At 45.2% G+C, this 18484-nt stretch overlaps 1 protein-coding gene across 4 annotated transcripts in view; it reads left to right on the top strand.

Moving 5' to 3' along the window:
• Positions 1 to 18484, top strand: part of KRAS (KRAS proto-oncogene, GTPase) — a 55805-nt gene that overhangs the window by 14994 nt on the left and 22327 nt on the right. For all 4 annotated transcript variants that reach the window (XM_061638367.1, XM_061638364.1, XM_061638366.1 and 1 more), the window contains one exon: positions 17371 to 17549. In XM_061638367.1, the coding sequence (XP_061494351.1) occupies positions 17371 to 17549 (179 nt within the window). The remainder of the gene's footprint in view (positions 1 to 17370; positions 17550 to 18484) is intronic.

Genomic DNA, 18484 nt, shown 5'->3' on the forward strand with positions numbered 1-18484 from the left:
TCCCAAGTTCAGTCCTCGGCATCTCCAGGTAGGGACAGACTCCTGTCTGAAACCCTGAAGAGCTGCTGCCAGTCAGTGTAGACCACATTGAGCTATGTGGGTCAGTGGTCTGACTTGGGATAGGGATAAGGCAGTTTCTATGTTCCTATGTAAATTTATGGGAAAGGAGTCAAGAAAGAAGGACCCTGTGGATAGGAGAAAGCAGTTCAGGATTTCCACTCGGGCAGGATTGGAACAGAGCAAGCATTATTCCCTGATGCCTCAAAGCCCAGCCTTCCTTACCAATTCCGTTAAAAATAAATCTGATAAGTGCAACCCCCACTAACATTATGGGTTGTATGCAATGCCAGTCCTACTCAAGAGAAGACCCACTGAAGTGATTGGAAATGGCTAACTTAGATTCATTAATTTTAGTGAGCCTGGTTTATAACAGATGCTATTGGAGGTCGCTGATTCATAGGGTCGCCATAAGTCGTAATTGACTTGAAGGCGTATAACAACAACAACAACTCCTCCTCTGCGTAGGACTGGCATTGGAGACAACCCAACATTCTGATTTTTATTTGAAGCCTATATCTTTGACACCAGCACAGTCAAATATTTTTGGGATTTGTCTGCCTCATCCACACCCTGAATTTGCAGTGAATTGCAGGCCCCTTGGTTATATGCCGTAGTAGTAGTAGTGCCTGGTGGCCCCATGTCAGTGGGGCAGTGGAATCTGCTCCGGGTTTTAGTCCAAAATTTCAAGGAGCTGTCCAAGATGCTTCAGCGCTAATGCCTTTGCATAAACATATTTTTGGCACTTTGAGATGGGCTTTTGCATATGTCCCTGTTTACCAAGAGTACGCGAATATAGTCCTTCTTTTCTGTATTTTTGTCTTTTATGAGCATAAAAAGGTGCCTTCAGGGGTGTAGTCATCCGGGGTCTCGGGGTGTGTGTGTCTTACCTTTCGGGGAGCAGGGTCCAAGCAGAGTCCCTTTGTCTCAAGGGTCCTACGAGCCAATCAGCATGAAAGTGGAGTGTATTCGCCACTGAGGAGAATCTTCTAACATGCTTCTCTTGACTTTTCCTGCGGATTGGAGCCAATCAGGGTGAAAGGAGATTAGTCAGCCTCTGAGAAGGCTCTTCTCAGTAGCCAACACATGCCCCTTTCATGCTGATTGGTTCCTAGAGACATCCGCTATTGTGGGAGAAGGCGCACGTAGAAAGGACTCAGCAGTGTGGAGATGGTGACAGAGCAAGCATGCAAGTGAGGAGGTGTGGCTGTGAGGGGGTGTGGTGTCACTATCATGAAGGGATCCTGCACTTCTGAATTTGCTACTATATTCCTGGGTGCCCTACACTGATTGTCAGTGGCTCTCTAGGGTTTCAGGCAGGGGACATTGTCAGTTCTACCTGGACACGCTGGGGACTGAAAGCACGCAAAGCAGGTGCTCTCCCACTGAGCTACAGCCCCTTCCCCAATATGTGTTAATATGATTTGCTAGTGTTGTCATTAAGTTAAATCTCTGAGCAGTGAATGGATGTATGCCGTCTCTAGTGCACATGCACGTAAATGCATACGCGTGAACTTTGTGGAATTGAAATCCTGTCACTTTTTACTTTGCACCCACGCTACTGGCAGAGTTGTTTGTTTCTCTTTTATTTAATTCATTTTTACCCTTTCTCTCAAGCTAAAACCTTTCCAAGGCAGCTTACAACCTAGGCAATAAAAACATTTTTAAAAAGGAGCATCATGACGTACACAGCATAAAAGAATATTAAAACAGAATCGAACAGCTAGTATAGAGGCAATAAAGCTTGATCTTTTTTGTTTTTAAAGCCCTGCAGAACAAAAAGGTTTTTAATAGCATGTCTGAAGACGGAGGCACCTTTCTGAATTGTGAGAATATACTGTCACACAATTATGTCTTTTAACTTATCATTAAGCGAAAGAACAAACATGGTCTCTGCTTTTAAATTAGCGGAGGGAAGGCTCTTGAAGAATAAGAGTACAGTAGAGCCTTGGCAAAGATGTAAAAGGGGTGATCCCTGGTATGAGCAAAGTGGGATCTTCCAAGTTTGCTTGTCTTTACCTGTGGAACACCATTGCTTTTTGGTCCTGCTGTAGTCTTCAAACAGTCCAGGGAAATCTCATGTTGCATGGTGATGTGCCAGTTAACTCTTGAGCTTCTGAAGGCATGGGTGAGCTGGGTCTGATTTTGATAGTGCACCATTCCTTGACCTGGTGCCCTCCAGATATGTTGGACTACAACTCCCATCGAGCTCCAACCAGCCAAGGTTGAGGAAGGCTGTGATATTATAATGTGGTAGCCAAGAGACTGAATAGGGGAGTGAACAAAGAAATCCCTAGTTCAAGTCTCACCCCAGATCCAAACTCGCCAGAGGGCCGTTGGTGGGACAGTCTCTTCTAGGCGTCATCTACAAATGCAGGAGAATGAGATGGTAGAAATAACCATGTACCAGACAAGCTAAGTTTGCTTCCCGCCTCCTTAATTTTCTTGTTTTGGACCATTTTGGAACTATTTCTGAAGCTGGCAGGTGAGATAAAGAGTTTACCTTTTTGGCAGGTGAAGAAGGCACACAACTCCAAAGGCTGAGGAAGAAAAGCCATTGAGCTCCTGATGTATAAATTCAAGCTTACCTTAAAGTAGACATTTATAAAGAAGGTATGGAAGTTGTCTTGCTAAGCCAGACCAGCCTTCTGCCTATCCACAGGAGCCAAATTCAGGATTGATTGATTTATTAAATGGATGAACGGAGGACGCTGCCTTCTACGGAGTGAGGTCTGTGGTCCATCTAGCTCAGTATTGTTGGCACTGATTGGCAGTGGCTCTCCAGGGATCCACACAGGAGGCTTTCCCCATCTATACCTGGAGATGCCAGGGCTTGAACATGCGACTTTCTGCATACAAAACAGATGATCGACCACTGATCTACTGCCCTTCCCAAAGAGAGATAGATAGGAATACGAGCAGGAGAAGTCTGTCACTGTTTGTTAGCCACAATAGCCAGGAATGCAACATCAGTTTTCTTAGCTAACTAGCAAATACAGGGGTTTACCGGAACCGGATATAGCCAGAATGTCCCTGCTCATGAACTATCTGCTATTGGGCTGGCATCTGCTAATGTCCACCTGCCGGAAACCCTGGAGAGCTACTGCCAGTCAGTGTAGACCACACTGGGCTAAATGGGCCACTGGTCTGACTCGGTATAAGGTAGTTGCCTACGTTCCTATGATTTCTTTCTGTGTGCTAGCTGCCATCTCTGCGTGGCTGGGCTGCTGAGTTCATTGGGGCTGCTCAGGTGACTGATACCATGAAGCTTCCAGGCTTCCCACTCAAAATCATCCAAGCGTGTCTTGAGATAAAGAAAAGACCAAGTTGGGAACAAATGCGGTTGCTTGGGACGCTTTGGTTTTATCAGATAGCTGCAGATTTGTATGATCCTTCAACTAGCCTTGGGCTGGAAGATTACACAATGTGGTCTTGATAGTTAAATTATTACATGGCTTTGTAATCCTCCTGCTTCACTCGCCATTGTCCCTTCAAGACTTGTAAGCTAGTTAAGGACGTGATGTTTGACTTCAGATTGAGAGCTTTCTTCCTGATAAAGGCCCTCCCACTGGTGTTGCCAATGTTCTTCCTATTCCTTACACTTGTATCCTTCTGTTCTCCTAAGGCGCTCGACATGACTTGCGTGGGGTATCCCATTTTATCCTCACAACAGCCATGCAAGGTAGATTGAGTTCGAAGAGGCAGCGATTGGCCCAGCATCACCCACATAACCTAAGGCCAAGTCTGACACTTCGTTCATCACATGCAACTATCTCTTGAAAGTCAGTTCAACACTTCATCTTATGAGAGCCAGTGTGGTGTAGCGGTTAGAGTATTGGACTAGGACCTGCAAGACTAGGTCCTGGGACACCAAGGTTCAAATCCCTGCTTGGCCATGAAGCTCATTGGGTGAGCTTGGGCCAATCCCTGTCTGTCAGCCTAATCTACCTCACAGGGTTGTTGTGAGGATGAAATGGGGAAGGAGGAAAACCATGTATACCACCTTGAGTTCCCTGGAGGAAAAGTGGGACATAAATGTGATAATAAATAATAAGTTCTTGAATGAAATGTCTCTAGTCTATACCTATACACATTAAGTAGATACCACTAGTGTTTTTTTAAATACTCCTGGAACTATATTTCCTCTTGTCTATGCGTGCACATCTAGAGGAAAAATTAAAGGAGGTACAATTCAATGTGAGGCACAATAGTAAGGTTATTACTGGTGATATACAGCTAGGGATAATGAGTCATTAGTCAGAGCTGCTTCCTTACAGGAATCGTATCACAGGTATTGTAATACCAGCTATATTTTTAGCTTTTTTCTTTCAGTGGACGTCGTATAAGCCACTGGTTTGGTTCAGATGATCTGTCAATCCATGGTTAGGAGGAACTATGGTTTGCAAGATCGGAAATGTGCTGTAGGCTTGTACACTAGCTCCTCTCTTCTCAGGTGGTGATTCCTTCTTCCATTTCCATGTTTCCTTAAACCATAGTTTACCATGATATTTGTATAAATTTTGATTAGTGCTAACATCCAGATCATGGATTTGTAGAGGTGCTTCAAACCACGTTTTCAAATTGCACAGGTCAGACAGCGGTGGCACAGAAGGCAGTCCTTTTGGGCAGACTCTTAAAATCAAGGAAAGCTTAGAGGAGAAACCTCATGGCCTGGTCTCTTGAGTAAAATCCCAATGGGCTGGTGCTTCATTTACCTGCCTTGGAGTCGGTGCTCTGCTGTTGCCATGGTCACAACCCTCTTGCTTGCTTTGTACCTCTGTCATCCTTTCCTTGCTGAAACGCGGCTCTCTCTGTAGAGTGATCTGCTAGACTATGTAAACTCAATCAGGGCAGAAACCTTGCCCTGCCTTCTTTATGTTCACTTGATAAAACGGTTGAAAATAAGTGGATAGTGTAGCTCGTAGGCTGAGGCATCGATTGGCTCTGAACTCTATGCCCTTCTTGTAAAGGGGGTCTCTGAACAGAGATTGCACAATCGGATGCTGACTGAAGCGTTGCTCCAGAAACTGGGTCGGTCTGCAGGGCAGGGCAGCAAAATCCTGTTTGGGCAGGGTTTTGCATGGTCTGGGAACCTGCAGATAGTTTAGTTTCCTTTCCACTTTCTCTTGCAATTCCATCCCCTCCCCCCCAGACTCTTTTAACTGTTCTTCGGGATCACGTAAAAGTGTCACCCCCCCTGCTTAATCTGCAATAGGGATGGGGAGCCTATGGCTCTCCAAGTGTTGTTGGGTTACAATTCCCAACATCCCAGACTATTAGCCATGCTGGCTGGGGCTGATGGGAGCTGGAGTCCAGCAACATCCAGAGGGCCACACCTTCCCAATCCCTGTTCTCCAATGTCGCTGTGTCACTGAATGCAATAGATGCTGCTGCTGCCGATACTGTTGCTCAAAAGTTTATGTCAACTTATAGATTCTGATGTGGCCATCAGCACAAGGGCCCTGTATGCATAGGAACATAGGAAGTTGCCTTATGCTGAGTCAGACCATTGGTTCATCCATCTACCTCGGTATTGTCCACACTGACTGACAGGGGCTCTCCAGGGTTTCAGGCAGGAGTCTCTCCCAGCCCTGCCTGGAGATACTGGGGATTGAACCTGGGACCTTCTGCACGCAAGGCAGATGCTCTGCCACTGAGCTACGGCCCTTCCCCAATATCTTTCCTGCCAATTTCACCTCCATGATCTCCTTCCTTCCCTTCCTCAGTCTCCTGTTTCTTGGGCAATGCAGAGGCGTGTTCCCCCCCCTCCCCTGCACGCAACTAAAAACAGCACAACATGGCTATCCTAGCTCCTCCGTCTTTTTTATTCTAAATCTCAAGGCAAAGAAAAGACAACATTTTTTTTTTAAGTTTTCTGAGCTGGTAAAACACCAGCCATACCATAGTCCTGAACTTTGTCTTTCTCAGCTTGAAAAGCTGGTGTTTTTTTTAAAAAAAACAAAAACCTGAAGATGATGATGATAATAAATAATTGTTATTATTACCCACTCTTCACCCTAAGATCCGAGGGTGAGTTACACAACAACACAAGAAGTACAATCTAAAACCAAATAAAAACCACATACATGCAACCAAAATCATGCATTAATTAACAATTATAAGGTAAACCACAAAAATGCCTAAAGAGGTGCATCTTCAGTATAGGACGAAAGCTGGGCAGGGATGGTGCTAGACACATCTTTGTAGGGAGGGAATCCCCTAGTTTTGGGGCTTCCAAAGTGAAAGCCCTCTCCTAGACCACCACCCCTCAAACATCTGAGGGTAGAGAGCTACCAAGAGGGCCCTGTGATGTTCAGTAATCCTTACAGCAGCCCTGTACGTTAGAGCAGTGTTAATATCCCCAGAATGGGAGGCTTGAAGCTGAGAGGGCAGCGGCTTCTTTAAGGTCACTGGGTGAGCTTGTGGCTGAGGTGAGAACTGGGACCGTTTATGTTGTACACTTGGTTCAGATGCTCTAAAAATCTACCACATGGAGGAAGTAACCCCTGACCAGGGACAACCACGGTGGCAGGCCCCACTTCTTGGCAATTTGAATAGTGGTATTCATGCACTGCATTCAACGAGTGTACAATCTGTGTACCTAAACAGTTGTGCTGTATGGTTATTCCCATGTAAATTTCACTAAATGTATAGGCTGTGTATCTGTGCGCACACAACAGTTGAACAATTCCTAGTACTACAGATCAACAAGGACACACTTTTTTTCACACAAACACTTGTATATGTGTAGAGTCAGCCTGTACCTGTGTTCAGTGTAACATGTGAACAAGCCTACTGTGAAGGACCATTTTACATGTAACTAACAACACTTGTGTAAATTCTGTAAAAAGATGTATTTTTCCCCCCAGAGCCAGTGTGGTGTAGTGGTTAAGGTGCTGGACTATGGCCCAGGAGACCAGGGTTTGAATCCCCACACAGCTATGAAGCTCGCTGGGTGACCTTGGGCCAGTCACTGCCTCAGAGGGAGGCAATGGTAAACCACCTCTGAATACCGCTTATCATGAAAACCCTATTCATAGGGTCGCCATAAGCCAGGATCAACTTGAAGGCAGTCCATTTTCATTCCCCCCCCCCCCAGGCAACTGAGATTATGTTGTTGTGTTATTAATAAGCTGTCCAAGCTTCCTGTGGCTGTATGGGGGTGTTGCTGTTGTTTTATTCTTTGTTCTTTATAATATAATCAGGGATGTAGTTGTCCAGGGTCTCGGGTATCTCAGACCCCTTATTTTTTTGGGAGCAGGGTCCCAGCAGGGTCCCTATGTCTCCAGCGTCCTATGAGCCAATCAGCATGAAAGCTGAGTGTGTTGGCCACTGAGAAGAGTCTTCTAGCATGCTTCCTTGTCTTTTCCTGCTGATTGGAGCCAGAGTAAAAGGAGGCGAATCAGCCACTGAGAAGACTCTTCATTAGCTAACACTCTCCCCTTTCATGCTGATTAGTTCCTAGGTACATTGGTTGTTGTGGGAGAAGCCATTAACAAGCATCTCATTCTAAAACCAGCAGCAAAAAGGGAGGGAGAGGTGTGGCTGTGACTATCATGAAGGGACTTCTGAATTTGCTACTATACTACTATGATATATTTGTTTTTATTTTTAATATTGTAAGTCGCTTGGAGATAATAATAATACTAATAGTAATAATAAATTAAGATGGTGGTACGGTGAGTGAGCAGATCATGAGTCTGGGGGATAGGTAGGCAGCCTGCATGGGACAGAGTTGCGCCTCTCCTGAAGAAATAGGCCCATAGGGGTACTCTTTCGAAAACTGAAATTATAATGCATTTGTATACCACCCTTCCTTTCACATTAGTGCACAGGGAGGTGCACAACTGATAAAGGGCGATGCAGCAATAATAATAATTCTTTTAAAAATCAATTATAACAGCTACCCTGGGATCCTACTGGGAGGAAGGGCAGGATATAAAATAAATAAATAGCTAGCAGAATTGGTATACAAAGCAGTGACAGGCACTCCGAAACCAGCAGGACATTAATCCAATAATATTGCCCTATCTGCAGTGTCTATATAACAGCCTTCCCCTGAAATAAAAATATGTAGCAGACGTTAACAGAGTGCCCTCTGCTGGTCAGACGACTATCTTGCCGAATTCCAAAGAAAGGTCAGTGTTTCTGCAGTTTCTGGAAGTGGCTCACCCCATAAGTTCATGAACTCAGCAGAAGTTTTTTTTCCCCTTGGCTCTGCAATTTTCTGCTTTCTTAAACCGTCCCCTGCCCCAGATGTGGGCACAGTGTACCCAGAACCTATCTTACATATGTTTCATAGAATTGAGTGATGGGTTTTGCGCCAGAGCATGAATGAAATCTGTCTAAGTGCATGGGAAGTGCCACTCTGGGTGGTGGAAGTACCACTTCCCTCCTTTGAATGTCCTCCCCCTCTCCCCAGAACTTTCTTGGTGTTGGTGCTTCTGGGCACCTTCTTTCTTGGAAGGCCTTTGGGGGTGTCAGGCACCCTGGCATTTGATTGGTCAAACGAGATTGGAGGTAGGCACATGTAATTAAGGAGATCCAGTACTGCAATTGGGGGGAAATGCTAGAAAGGACTGAGTTGGAGTCATTCATCTTGGATTTTTGTGAACTTACTTTTTTTTAAAATGTAAAGCACTTGATATTAAGCGAGAGGCCAAGCTTTCCATATGCTTCTGCAAAGACATTTAGAATAGTTTGAAGGTCTTTCTCTGAATGTGCGTAGACTACATTATCATTGGCATATTGAAGTTCTATGACAGAGGTTGTGATTACCTTATTTTTGCTTTCAGTCTACTGAGATTAAAAAGCTTTCTATCTGTTCGATATATGATTTCCACACCAGTAGGAAGTTTCTCCTCATTAAGGTGTAGAATCATAGCAATGAAAATAACAAATAAGGTCAGAGCAATGACGCACCCTGTTTTACGCCTGATCCGACTCTGAATGGATTGCTCTGAAAGCCATTGTTATCCAAAATTGTCACTGTCATGTTCTTGTGAAGGTGTGATGAATAAGGGTTGCAAAATATTGACGAATTTATCAGGGCATCCAGTTTTCAGAAGGATGGTCCAGAGAGCAGTTTGATTCATAGTATCAAAGGCCTTAGTCAGATCAATAAATGCAATATATAAAGGCCGGTTTTGCTCCTTGCATTTTTCTTGAAGGTGTCGTGCAGTGAAGATCATATTCACTGTCCCCCTGGAAGGGCGGAAACCATTTTGGGATTCAGGGAGGATATCTTCTGAGATAGGTAGGAGGTGATTTGTGAGGATCCTTGCAAGGATTTTACCTGTGGTAGCAAGAAGAGAGATGCCTCGATAGTTCCCACAATCTCTTCTATCACCCTTCTTGAAAAGAGTGATAATTATGGTGTCCCTAAAGTCTTCCAGGATCTCCTCCCTCATCCAGATCTCTTTGATGAGCTTACGAAGTTGTTGCATAAGTTCAGGCCCACCTTCTTTAAAGTTTTGAGCAGGAATCCAATTAGGTCCACTAGCTTTGTTATTCTAATTTGTTTAATAGCTTTACTGACTTCAACCAAATTAAGAACATAAGAACATAAGAGCATAAGAACATAAGAAGAGCCTGCTGGATCAGGCCAGTGGCCCATCTAGTCCAGCATCCTGTTCTCACAGTGGCCAACCAGGTGCCTGGGGGAAGCCCACAAGCAGGACCCGAGTGCAAGAACACTCTCTCCTCCTGAGGCTTCCGGCAACTGGTTTTCAGAAGCATGCTGCCTCTGACTAGGGTGGCAGAGCACAGCCATCATGGCTAGTAGCCATTGATAGCTCTGTCCTCCATGAATTTGTCTAATCTTCTTTTAAAGCCGTCCAAGCTGGTGGCCATTACTGCATCTTGTGGGAGCAAATTCCATAGTTTAACTATGCGCTGAGTAAAGAAGTACTTCCTTTTGTCTGTCCTGAATCTTCCAACATTCAGCTTCTTTGAATGTCCACGAGTTCTAGTATTATGAGAGAGGGAGAAGAACTTTTCTCTATCCACTTTCTCAATGCCATGCATAATTTTATACACTTCTATCATGTCTCCTCTGACCCGCCTTTTCTCTAAACTAAAAAGTCCCAAATGCTGCAACCTTTCCTCGTAAGGGAGTCGCTCCATCCCCTTGATCATTCTGGTTGCCCTCTTCTGAACCTTTTCCAACTCTATAATATCCTTTTTGAGATGAGGCGACCAGAACTGTACACAGTATTCCAAATGCGGCCGCACCATAGATTTATACAATGGCATTATGATATCGGCTGTTTTATTTTCAATACCTTTCCTAATTATTGCTAGCATGGAATTTGCCTTTTTCACAGCTGCCGCACACTGGGTCGACATTTTCATCATGCTGTCCACTACAGCCCCGAGGTCTCTCTCCTGGTCAGTCACCGCCAGTTCAGACCCCATGAGCGTATATGTGAAATTAAGATTTTTTGCTCCAATATGCATAATTTTACACTTGTTTATATTGAATTGCATTTGCCATTTTTCTGCCCATTCACTCAGTTTGGAGAGGTCTTTTTGGAGCTCTTCGCAATCCCTTTTTGTTTTAACAACCCTGAACAATTTAGTGTCATCAGCAAACTTGGCCACTTCACTGCTCACTCCTAATTCTAGGTCATTAAGGAACAAGTTGAAAAGTACAGGTCCCAATACCGATCCTTGAGGGACTCCACTTTCTACAGCCCTCCATTGGGAGAACTGCCCGTTTATTCCTACTCTCTGCTTTCTGCTTCTTAACCAATTTCTTATCCACAAGAGGACCTCTCCTCTTATTCCATGACTGCTAAGCTTCCTCAGAAGCCTTTGGTGAGGTACCTTGTCAAACGCTTTTTGAAAGTCTAAGTACACTATGTCCACTGGATCACCTCTATCTATATGCTTGTTGACACTCTCAAAGAATTCTAATAGGTTACTGAGACAGGACTTTCCCTTGCAGAAGCCATGCTGGCTCTGCTTCAGCAAGGCTTGTTCTTCTATGTGCTTAGTTAATCTAGCTTTAATAATACTTTCTACCAGTTTTCCAGGGACAGAAGTTAAGCTAACTGGCCTGTAATTTCCGGGATCCCCTCTGGATCCCTTTTTGAAGATTGGCGTTACATTTGCCACTTTCCAGTCCTCAGGCACGGAGGAGGACCCAAGGGACAAGTTACATATTTTGGTTAGCAGATCAGCAATTTCACATTTGAGTTCTTTGAGAACTCTCAGGTGGATGCCATCTGGGCCTGGTGATTTGTCAGTTTTTATATTGTCCATTAAGCTTAGAACTTCCTCTCTCGTTACCACTATTTGTCTCAGTTCCTCAGAATCCCTTCCTGCAAATGTTAGTTCAGGTTCAGGGATCTGCCCTATATCTTCCACTGTGAAGACAGATGCCAAGAATTCATTTAGCTTCTCTGCAATCTCCTTATCGTTCTTTAGTACACCTTTGACTCCCTTATCATCCAAGGGTCCAATTGTCTCCCTAGATGGTCTCCTGCTTTGAATGTATTTATAGAATTTTTTGTTGTTGGTTTTTATGTTCTTAGCGATGTGCTCCTCAAATTCTTTTTTAGCATCCCTTATTGTCTTCTTGCATTTCTTGTGCCAGAGTTTGTGTTCTTTTTTATTTTCTTCATTTGGACAAGACTTCCATTTTTTGAAGGAAGACTTTTTGCCTCTAAGAGCTTCCTTGACTTTGCTCGTTAACCATGCTGGCATCTTCTTGGCCCTGGCGGTACCTTTTCTGGTCTGCGGTATGCACTCCAGTTGAGCTTCTAATATAGTGTTTTTAAACAACTTCCAAGCATTTTCGAGTGATGTGACCCTCTGGACTTTGTTTTTCAGCTTTCTTTTTACCAATCCCCTCATTTTTGTGAAGTTTCCTCTTTTGAAGTCAAATGTGACCGTGTTGGATTTTCTTGGCAATTGGCGAGGCCTGCTGTGCATTTTCCTTTCCTTCACTGCTGTCGTTGAAATATCCTTCCAGTAACACTCATCCCAGACCACTTTTCTGTCTCTGCTTCCCCTACCTGGAGTGGAATGTTCTTGAAACAAGACGGGTTATGTCATACCTGTGAAATGTACACAAAATTCTTGTAGGTGTGTCATGGGTGAAAGGACTCTGAAATCCTGGCGTTCTGATCCGTTTTGGCCTGCAGCGTTTATATAATTGCTCCTCTGTTTTGGTTATGTAATCAAGATGCTTTCAGTACTGAATGAGAGAGATTAAAGAAATGCTGCTTCTCACCCAAGCTCTTGTTGCAGCTGTGGGAAGATCTGTGGCTGGAATGCTTTAGGATCTTACAGGACCCAAGTTCAGCCAAGCACATTTTTAGAAGATAGAAACGTTTGGAGAAAACAGGTCATCTTACACTTGGCGGTGGTGCTGTGCATGAAAAGTGAAATTAAATCCAAAGAGGTTCCATTTTGTGTAACACGTTGTGCAAATTCTTCTGTAAACAGGAGCATGACAAACTGCTTAAAGAGCCTGTCTGCTGTAACACTGGGCACACTTGCGTTTGCAGAATGTGGTTATTTTCCTTTCGCTTACCATTCTTTGGATCCAACTTGCTGCCTCTTGTAAACTTTGTGTGTGCCAAATGCTGGGCTGATTCTGTTATATTTATATATTATTACATTTATCTCCCACCTTTCCTCCGAGGAGCTCAAGGTGGTGTACAGACATAGTTCTCCCTAGGCTGTGCTGTGAAGGCACATGAGGCCAGCTCCCTACTGAAGCTAAGCAGGGTCAGGTCTGGTGGGTGCCTGGATGGGAGACTGCCTGGGAACCATATGGAAGCCGCCTTGGTTTCAATCATGGAAAGAAAGGTGGGGTATAAATGTAATAAATAAATAAATAAAATAATACAATTTTATCCTCGCAACAACTCTGAGGTAGGTTAGGTTGAGGGGCAGTGACTGGCCCAAGGTCACCCAGTGAGCTTAATGGCCAAGTGGGGATTAGAACCCTGGTCTCCCAGGTCCCAGTCTAACACTCTAACCACTACACCACACTGCCTCTGGTATGAACCAGTGCAGTAATAGTTTACAAGTGATTTGAGCACCTGTCACCCACGAGGTGCATGGTAGGCAATGTGGGACTAGGATGGATGCATGCTGGTATGCATATGTAGGTATGCACATGCAGGTTGTTGAGCTCCCGCTTAGCCTTCCATTGGAGCACAGATAAAAGTTAATGGTGGTGTGCCCTTAGGCCCATAGGAAGCTGCCTTTGCTGGTCCATCTAGCTCAGTATTGTCTACACTGACCGGCAGCAGGTCTCTAGGGTCTCTGGGTTTCCCAGCCGCATCTACAGACACCAGGGATTGAACCTGGGACCTTCTGCATGCATAACAGATGCTCTTCCACTGAGGTGTGGCCCTTCTGCAGAAGGGGGCCAGCCATCTTGCCTAACAGTAGCTACTGTTTGTGAAGGAAGAGACATCAGAAGCTCCCTTATCTTGAGGCAGAACAACAGTCCATCTAGCTCAGTATTGTCTACACTGACTGGCAGGATTACAGGTGGGGGTCTTTCCCAACCCTACTTGGAGATGCCAGAGATTGAACTTGGGGCCCTCTGCATGCAAAGCATGTGTCCTGCCCTTGAGTGATGGTCTTCCCCATGTTTGTTTCCTCTTATATGTTTGCCAGGGTCTTGCAATGCTCGGTGCCCATGGTCCTACCGCTCAGTGCCATCCTCTCACGTGTGTGTGCTGTAATAATGCCCAGACTTGTCCATAGCATCATGCCTTTTGTGCATAATGTGCCTAGTTGAGACCCAGCATTTACTTTTCCAAATGTTTCTTTCAAGTGACTGGGTGTTGTGGCCAGGGGCCACAGAATGTAATTTAACAGGAATACGTTTTACACTTAGGAACAAGAAACCAAATGCACAGTTATAAGATGAGGGATACTTGACTCAGCAATCCTACATGCGAGAAGGATCTTGGAATTGTTGTTGAGCACAAGCAGAATATGAGCCAGGAGTGCGATGTGGCAGCAAAAAAGGCAAATGCTATATTAGGCTGCATTAACAGAAGCATAGTTTCCAAATCATATAAAGTACTAGTTCCCCTCTATTCATCACTGGTTAGGCCTCATCTTGAGTACTTCGTCGAGTTCTGGACACCACACTTTAAGAAGGATGCAGACAAACTGGAACAGGTTCAGAGCAGGGCAATGAGGATGATCAGGGGACTGGAAACAAAGCCCTATGAGTAGAGACTGAAAGAACTGGGCACATTTCGACTTGAGAAGAGAAGACTGAGTGGAGATATGATAGCACTCTTCAAGTACTTGAAAGGTTGTCACACAGAGGAGGGTCTGGATCTCTTCTTGATCATCCCAGAGTGCAGGACATGGAATAATGGGCTCAAGCCAGGTTTCAGCTGAACATCAGGAAAAACCTCCTAACTGTTACAGGGTTATGACAATGGCACCAATTACCTTGGGAGGTGGTGGGATCTCCAACACTGGAGGCATTCAAGAGGCAGCTGGATAGCCACCTGTCTGGTGTGCTTTAACTTGGATTCCTGCATTGAGCAGAGGTTTGGACTTGATGGCTGATAGGCCCCTTCCAACTCTATTATTCTATGATTCTAGGTGGCAAGGCCTTTGCAACCAGCAAAGTGCTGCAATTCACGGTTTTTCACAAAGCATGAGAGCATTTTGCATATTTATGCATGGCAGTGACTTGCAACATTGTTGAGTGTGTGTGCTTTATCTCTGAGTGGCTGGTTGATTGAGATCATGTCTGAGGGTAGTGAATGATTGCAGTGCTTGTCTGGAATAGATGGTGAGTGAAATCTGCTGAGGGGCTGTATGAGTATGTGTTGTAATTTTATATACTGCCTCGTAATACTGTTTGATTTCATAGAATCGTAGAATAGTAGAGTTGAAAGGGGCCTAAAAGGCCATCGAGTCAAACCTCTGCTCAGTGCAGGAATCCAACATAGAGCATCCCCAATGGGTGGCTGTCCAGCTGCCTCTTGAATGTCTTTAGTGTCGAATCAAGGGGAACTAATACATTTGTTCATATTGTGTTGTGCATATGGACATTCGTGTGTTATGTAAATTTGACATAGTTTTTATATTCCTTATTGTGTGTGTTGTAAACTGGTCTGAGATCTTTGAGATAGCAAGCGGTGTATAAATGGAAATAAATGCAAAATGCAAAATCCCGGACGTTCAAGAGGCAGCACCAGTCCTCTCATGCTGCCTCTGATCGTCCTGAGCCCCGTATATAAAGATGAAAATGTTCCTCCCTCTGAATCTTCTGCACAGACCAGGGGGGGATGGGAGTCGGTCTTTCCCCTTGTGCTAGGTGCTGCGCACAAATTCTGCAAATTCTGTGCATTGTGCTGGGAACTTGGGAGACATTTGGAGTATACAGTTAGAAGTGAGAGGTTGTCCCTGATCCCCTTAGTAACTTCCGTGACATGCAGAGGAGGCAGAGAGGAGTGGCAGCTGTCAGGGTCCTATTTCTCACTCCCTTCTAGCATTTGAAGACTGTTGGAAAAGGTGCATTTCTCTAGCTGATTCCAGTCCTAGCGGCAAATGGGGACCCTACCTCTTCTGTGTGTGTGAGAGGTGGGGGTGATCTGCTTCCCTGCATCCCCAAAGGTTCAGGGATTCACTGAAGGTTTTTGGGTTAAGGGATCCCTCAAATCCTATTTGTGTGTGTTGCTGTTGGCACCAGCACTGTGATGCTGCCCAGGAGGGAAGGAGGGAGAAAGTGTGTGTGTGAGTGAGTGTGTTAAAAGACACAGATCCACAAAAATAACAACTCTGCATGACTGATAGTGAGTTGAGTGTCTCTATGAAAGTTCTCTAGGAGAATTTAGACAATGCTCCAGGCAGATCCAGAATGAAATGGTTAAAAAACGTAATCAGGGGTATGTAAAAGTGACAGGGGCTGGAGGGTCACTTGAAATAAGGATCAGCAACCAGAAGCTCTTGAGGCTAAATCACCTCCTTGTGTAGTATCATATCCCCCCATTTTGCCATAAGTCAGGAGAAGCAATGTCCTGGTTCACAGTGGTAGTTACAGGCAGTAAATGCTTCTGAATGCCAGTTGTTGGAAATGGCAGGAAGGGATAATGATCTTGCTCTCAGGCCCTGTTTGCAGGCTTCCCATAGGCATCTGGTTGGCTACATTGAGAACAGGATGCTGGACTAGATGGGCTCCTGGCTTGATGCAGCAGGGCTATTCCAATGTTCTCAGATTTGCAGAAACCTGGGCTCGTGGGCAAGTTGTCTCTTCACTAACTGCAAGCTGCACCCTAGGGTTGATGTTCTTGGCTACAGCTCGTGATTAGTGAGGAGAGAGCCTAACCATGAGCTGGGTTGAGACGGCATACTAAGCTAAACCTTGGCTTAGGTCAGCATGATGCACAAGTAAAAAAGCCTAGGGAGGAACAAAGCAGCCGTCAGCTTCTCTCTGGGAACCTCAGATTCACATGCATATTTTGGCTTCCCGTGACATGCAAACCAACCCATTGCATAGCGGAATGAGGCCACAGAGAGAACCTTGTAGGCTCATCGTGTCACCTGATCTCTGCAGGACTGGAAGCGGTGGTACCACCCCGGCCACCGAAAGCGCCGCTTGATTTCTTGCTGAGCTGCCTACCTGCCTGCCTCCAGGCTACCAGGCCTGACCTGTCAGGTCTGATGGGTCCGTTCGATTTTATAGACTTGGTGCCAGTCCTTTGAAATTAAGTGCAATATATACACATGTATACTAGGGGCTTTGCCCCGTGCACTTTGCATGCCCCCCAGAGGTCGCCCTACCCCCTCCCTGGGTTGTCAGGTTTCCTCTTCTCTTCGTCTCCAAACCAATCGCCAAATGTCCTCATCTCCCCCCCCCCAATGGGTCACCAAATTTGCTCCTCACCTTCCCTTTGGATCCTCTCCTGTGAGGAGGAGGAGGGAGGCGGCTGGCCGAGGCAAGCGATACTGCAACACCTCAGCAACCATCCCGCTCTCTCTTCTCCTTGCCTTCTGCTGCTAAGACTGTTGGTGAAATGGGGGGGGGACACCAACAGCAGAGCAGGACAGGTGATGGGGAGTTACCCCGGGCTGTCCTGACTGTTACTCTGTGGCTTGCCCGGGCCGCCTTGCTTTCTCACCTTCCTTGCTCGCTTGACTCACCCTGCCTTGCTCACCCACCCGTCTTGCCATCCTTGCTTGCCTCATGCCCTCACCACGCTTGCCTCGCTCCTGCTGTGCCTCTCCCTCCGCCCCATGGAATTCTGCCACCATTCATGTTATATGGATAGATACATAATCAAAAAGTGTTTTTCTTTTTCTTTCCACCTGTCTCAGGATTCGTACAGGAAGCAAGTAGTAATTGATGGCGAAACCTGCCTCTTGGACATTCTGGATACAGCCGGTCAGGAGGAGTACAGTGCGATGCGGGACCAGTACATGAGGACGGGCGAGGGCTTTTTATGTGTATTTGCTATCAACAACACAAAATCTTTTGAAGACATTCATCATTATAGGTAAGCTTCACTTGGGTTGATGTTCCAGCAGCTGCTTTTTTTTGTCTGGTGCCGCTCATTGTTTGTAAAGCCCCTGACTTAAGGCCTGATCCACACATGTAGCGGAATGGGATGGTACAATCCTGAGGGGAGTAGGATGTACCATTTCAGGCTGCAGGTGGGAGAAATGTTGTCCCACTTCTTTTCTTTAAAAAAAAACATACAAGTCCCTGCAATACTTAGAATAGCAAGGAGAGCAGTTCTAGACTAGGCTGGTCCCTGCTTTGCTAGCTTTCTCTTTGCAGAGAGGTTTTTTTTAAAAAAAATATTATTTACTCAATTTATATGGCTACCCAGCAATAAAATTCTCTCGGCAATTGGAGATAACAATGTGAGAAGGGTTATGCATATGTAACATCACCTTCCTGTTATTGCTTTGCATGGCTAGAGCAGTAACCCAGGATCCTCAGATGTTGTTGGCCTACAGCTCCCATCGTCCCCAGCCAACTTAGCGAATGCTAAGGCATGGTGGGAGTCGTAGTCTAGCAATACCTGGGGACCCAAGGTTGAAGAGCATTGGGCTTAGAGGAGCATCCAGAAATGGCACAGCCACACCTCCTTCAGCCTGCACAGTCCATTCAGTTTGTTCTAACTCTTAAAACAAACTAGCCTACCAAACAGTGGTTTATGATGATGATGATGAAGATGTATTAGATTTATATCCCACTCTTCCTTTTAGCAGGAGCCCAGGGCTGCATTTTTAGGGGCAGGCCTTTCACAAGGCAGCTTTCCAGAATATGAATATAAAAACACATTTTATGTTGTTAAACCTCGACATAAAACAATGTGAAAGACGACAGGGAATCAGTAGTACTGAAACAGCAGCAAAACAGAGATAGCAGGAAAAGCAACATTCAACCCAGCATGGTATCATTAAAACAGATTAAAACATTCAG

Source organism: Rhineura floridana, chromosome 8 (genome assembly GCF_030035675.1).
Source record: "Rhineura floridana isolate rRhiFlo1 chromosome 8, rRhiFlo1.hap2, whole genome shotgun sequence".
In the NCBI taxonomy this organism is placed as follows: domain Eukaryota; kingdom Metazoa; phylum Chordata; class Lepidosauria; order Squamata; family Rhineuridae; genus Rhineura; species Rhineura floridana.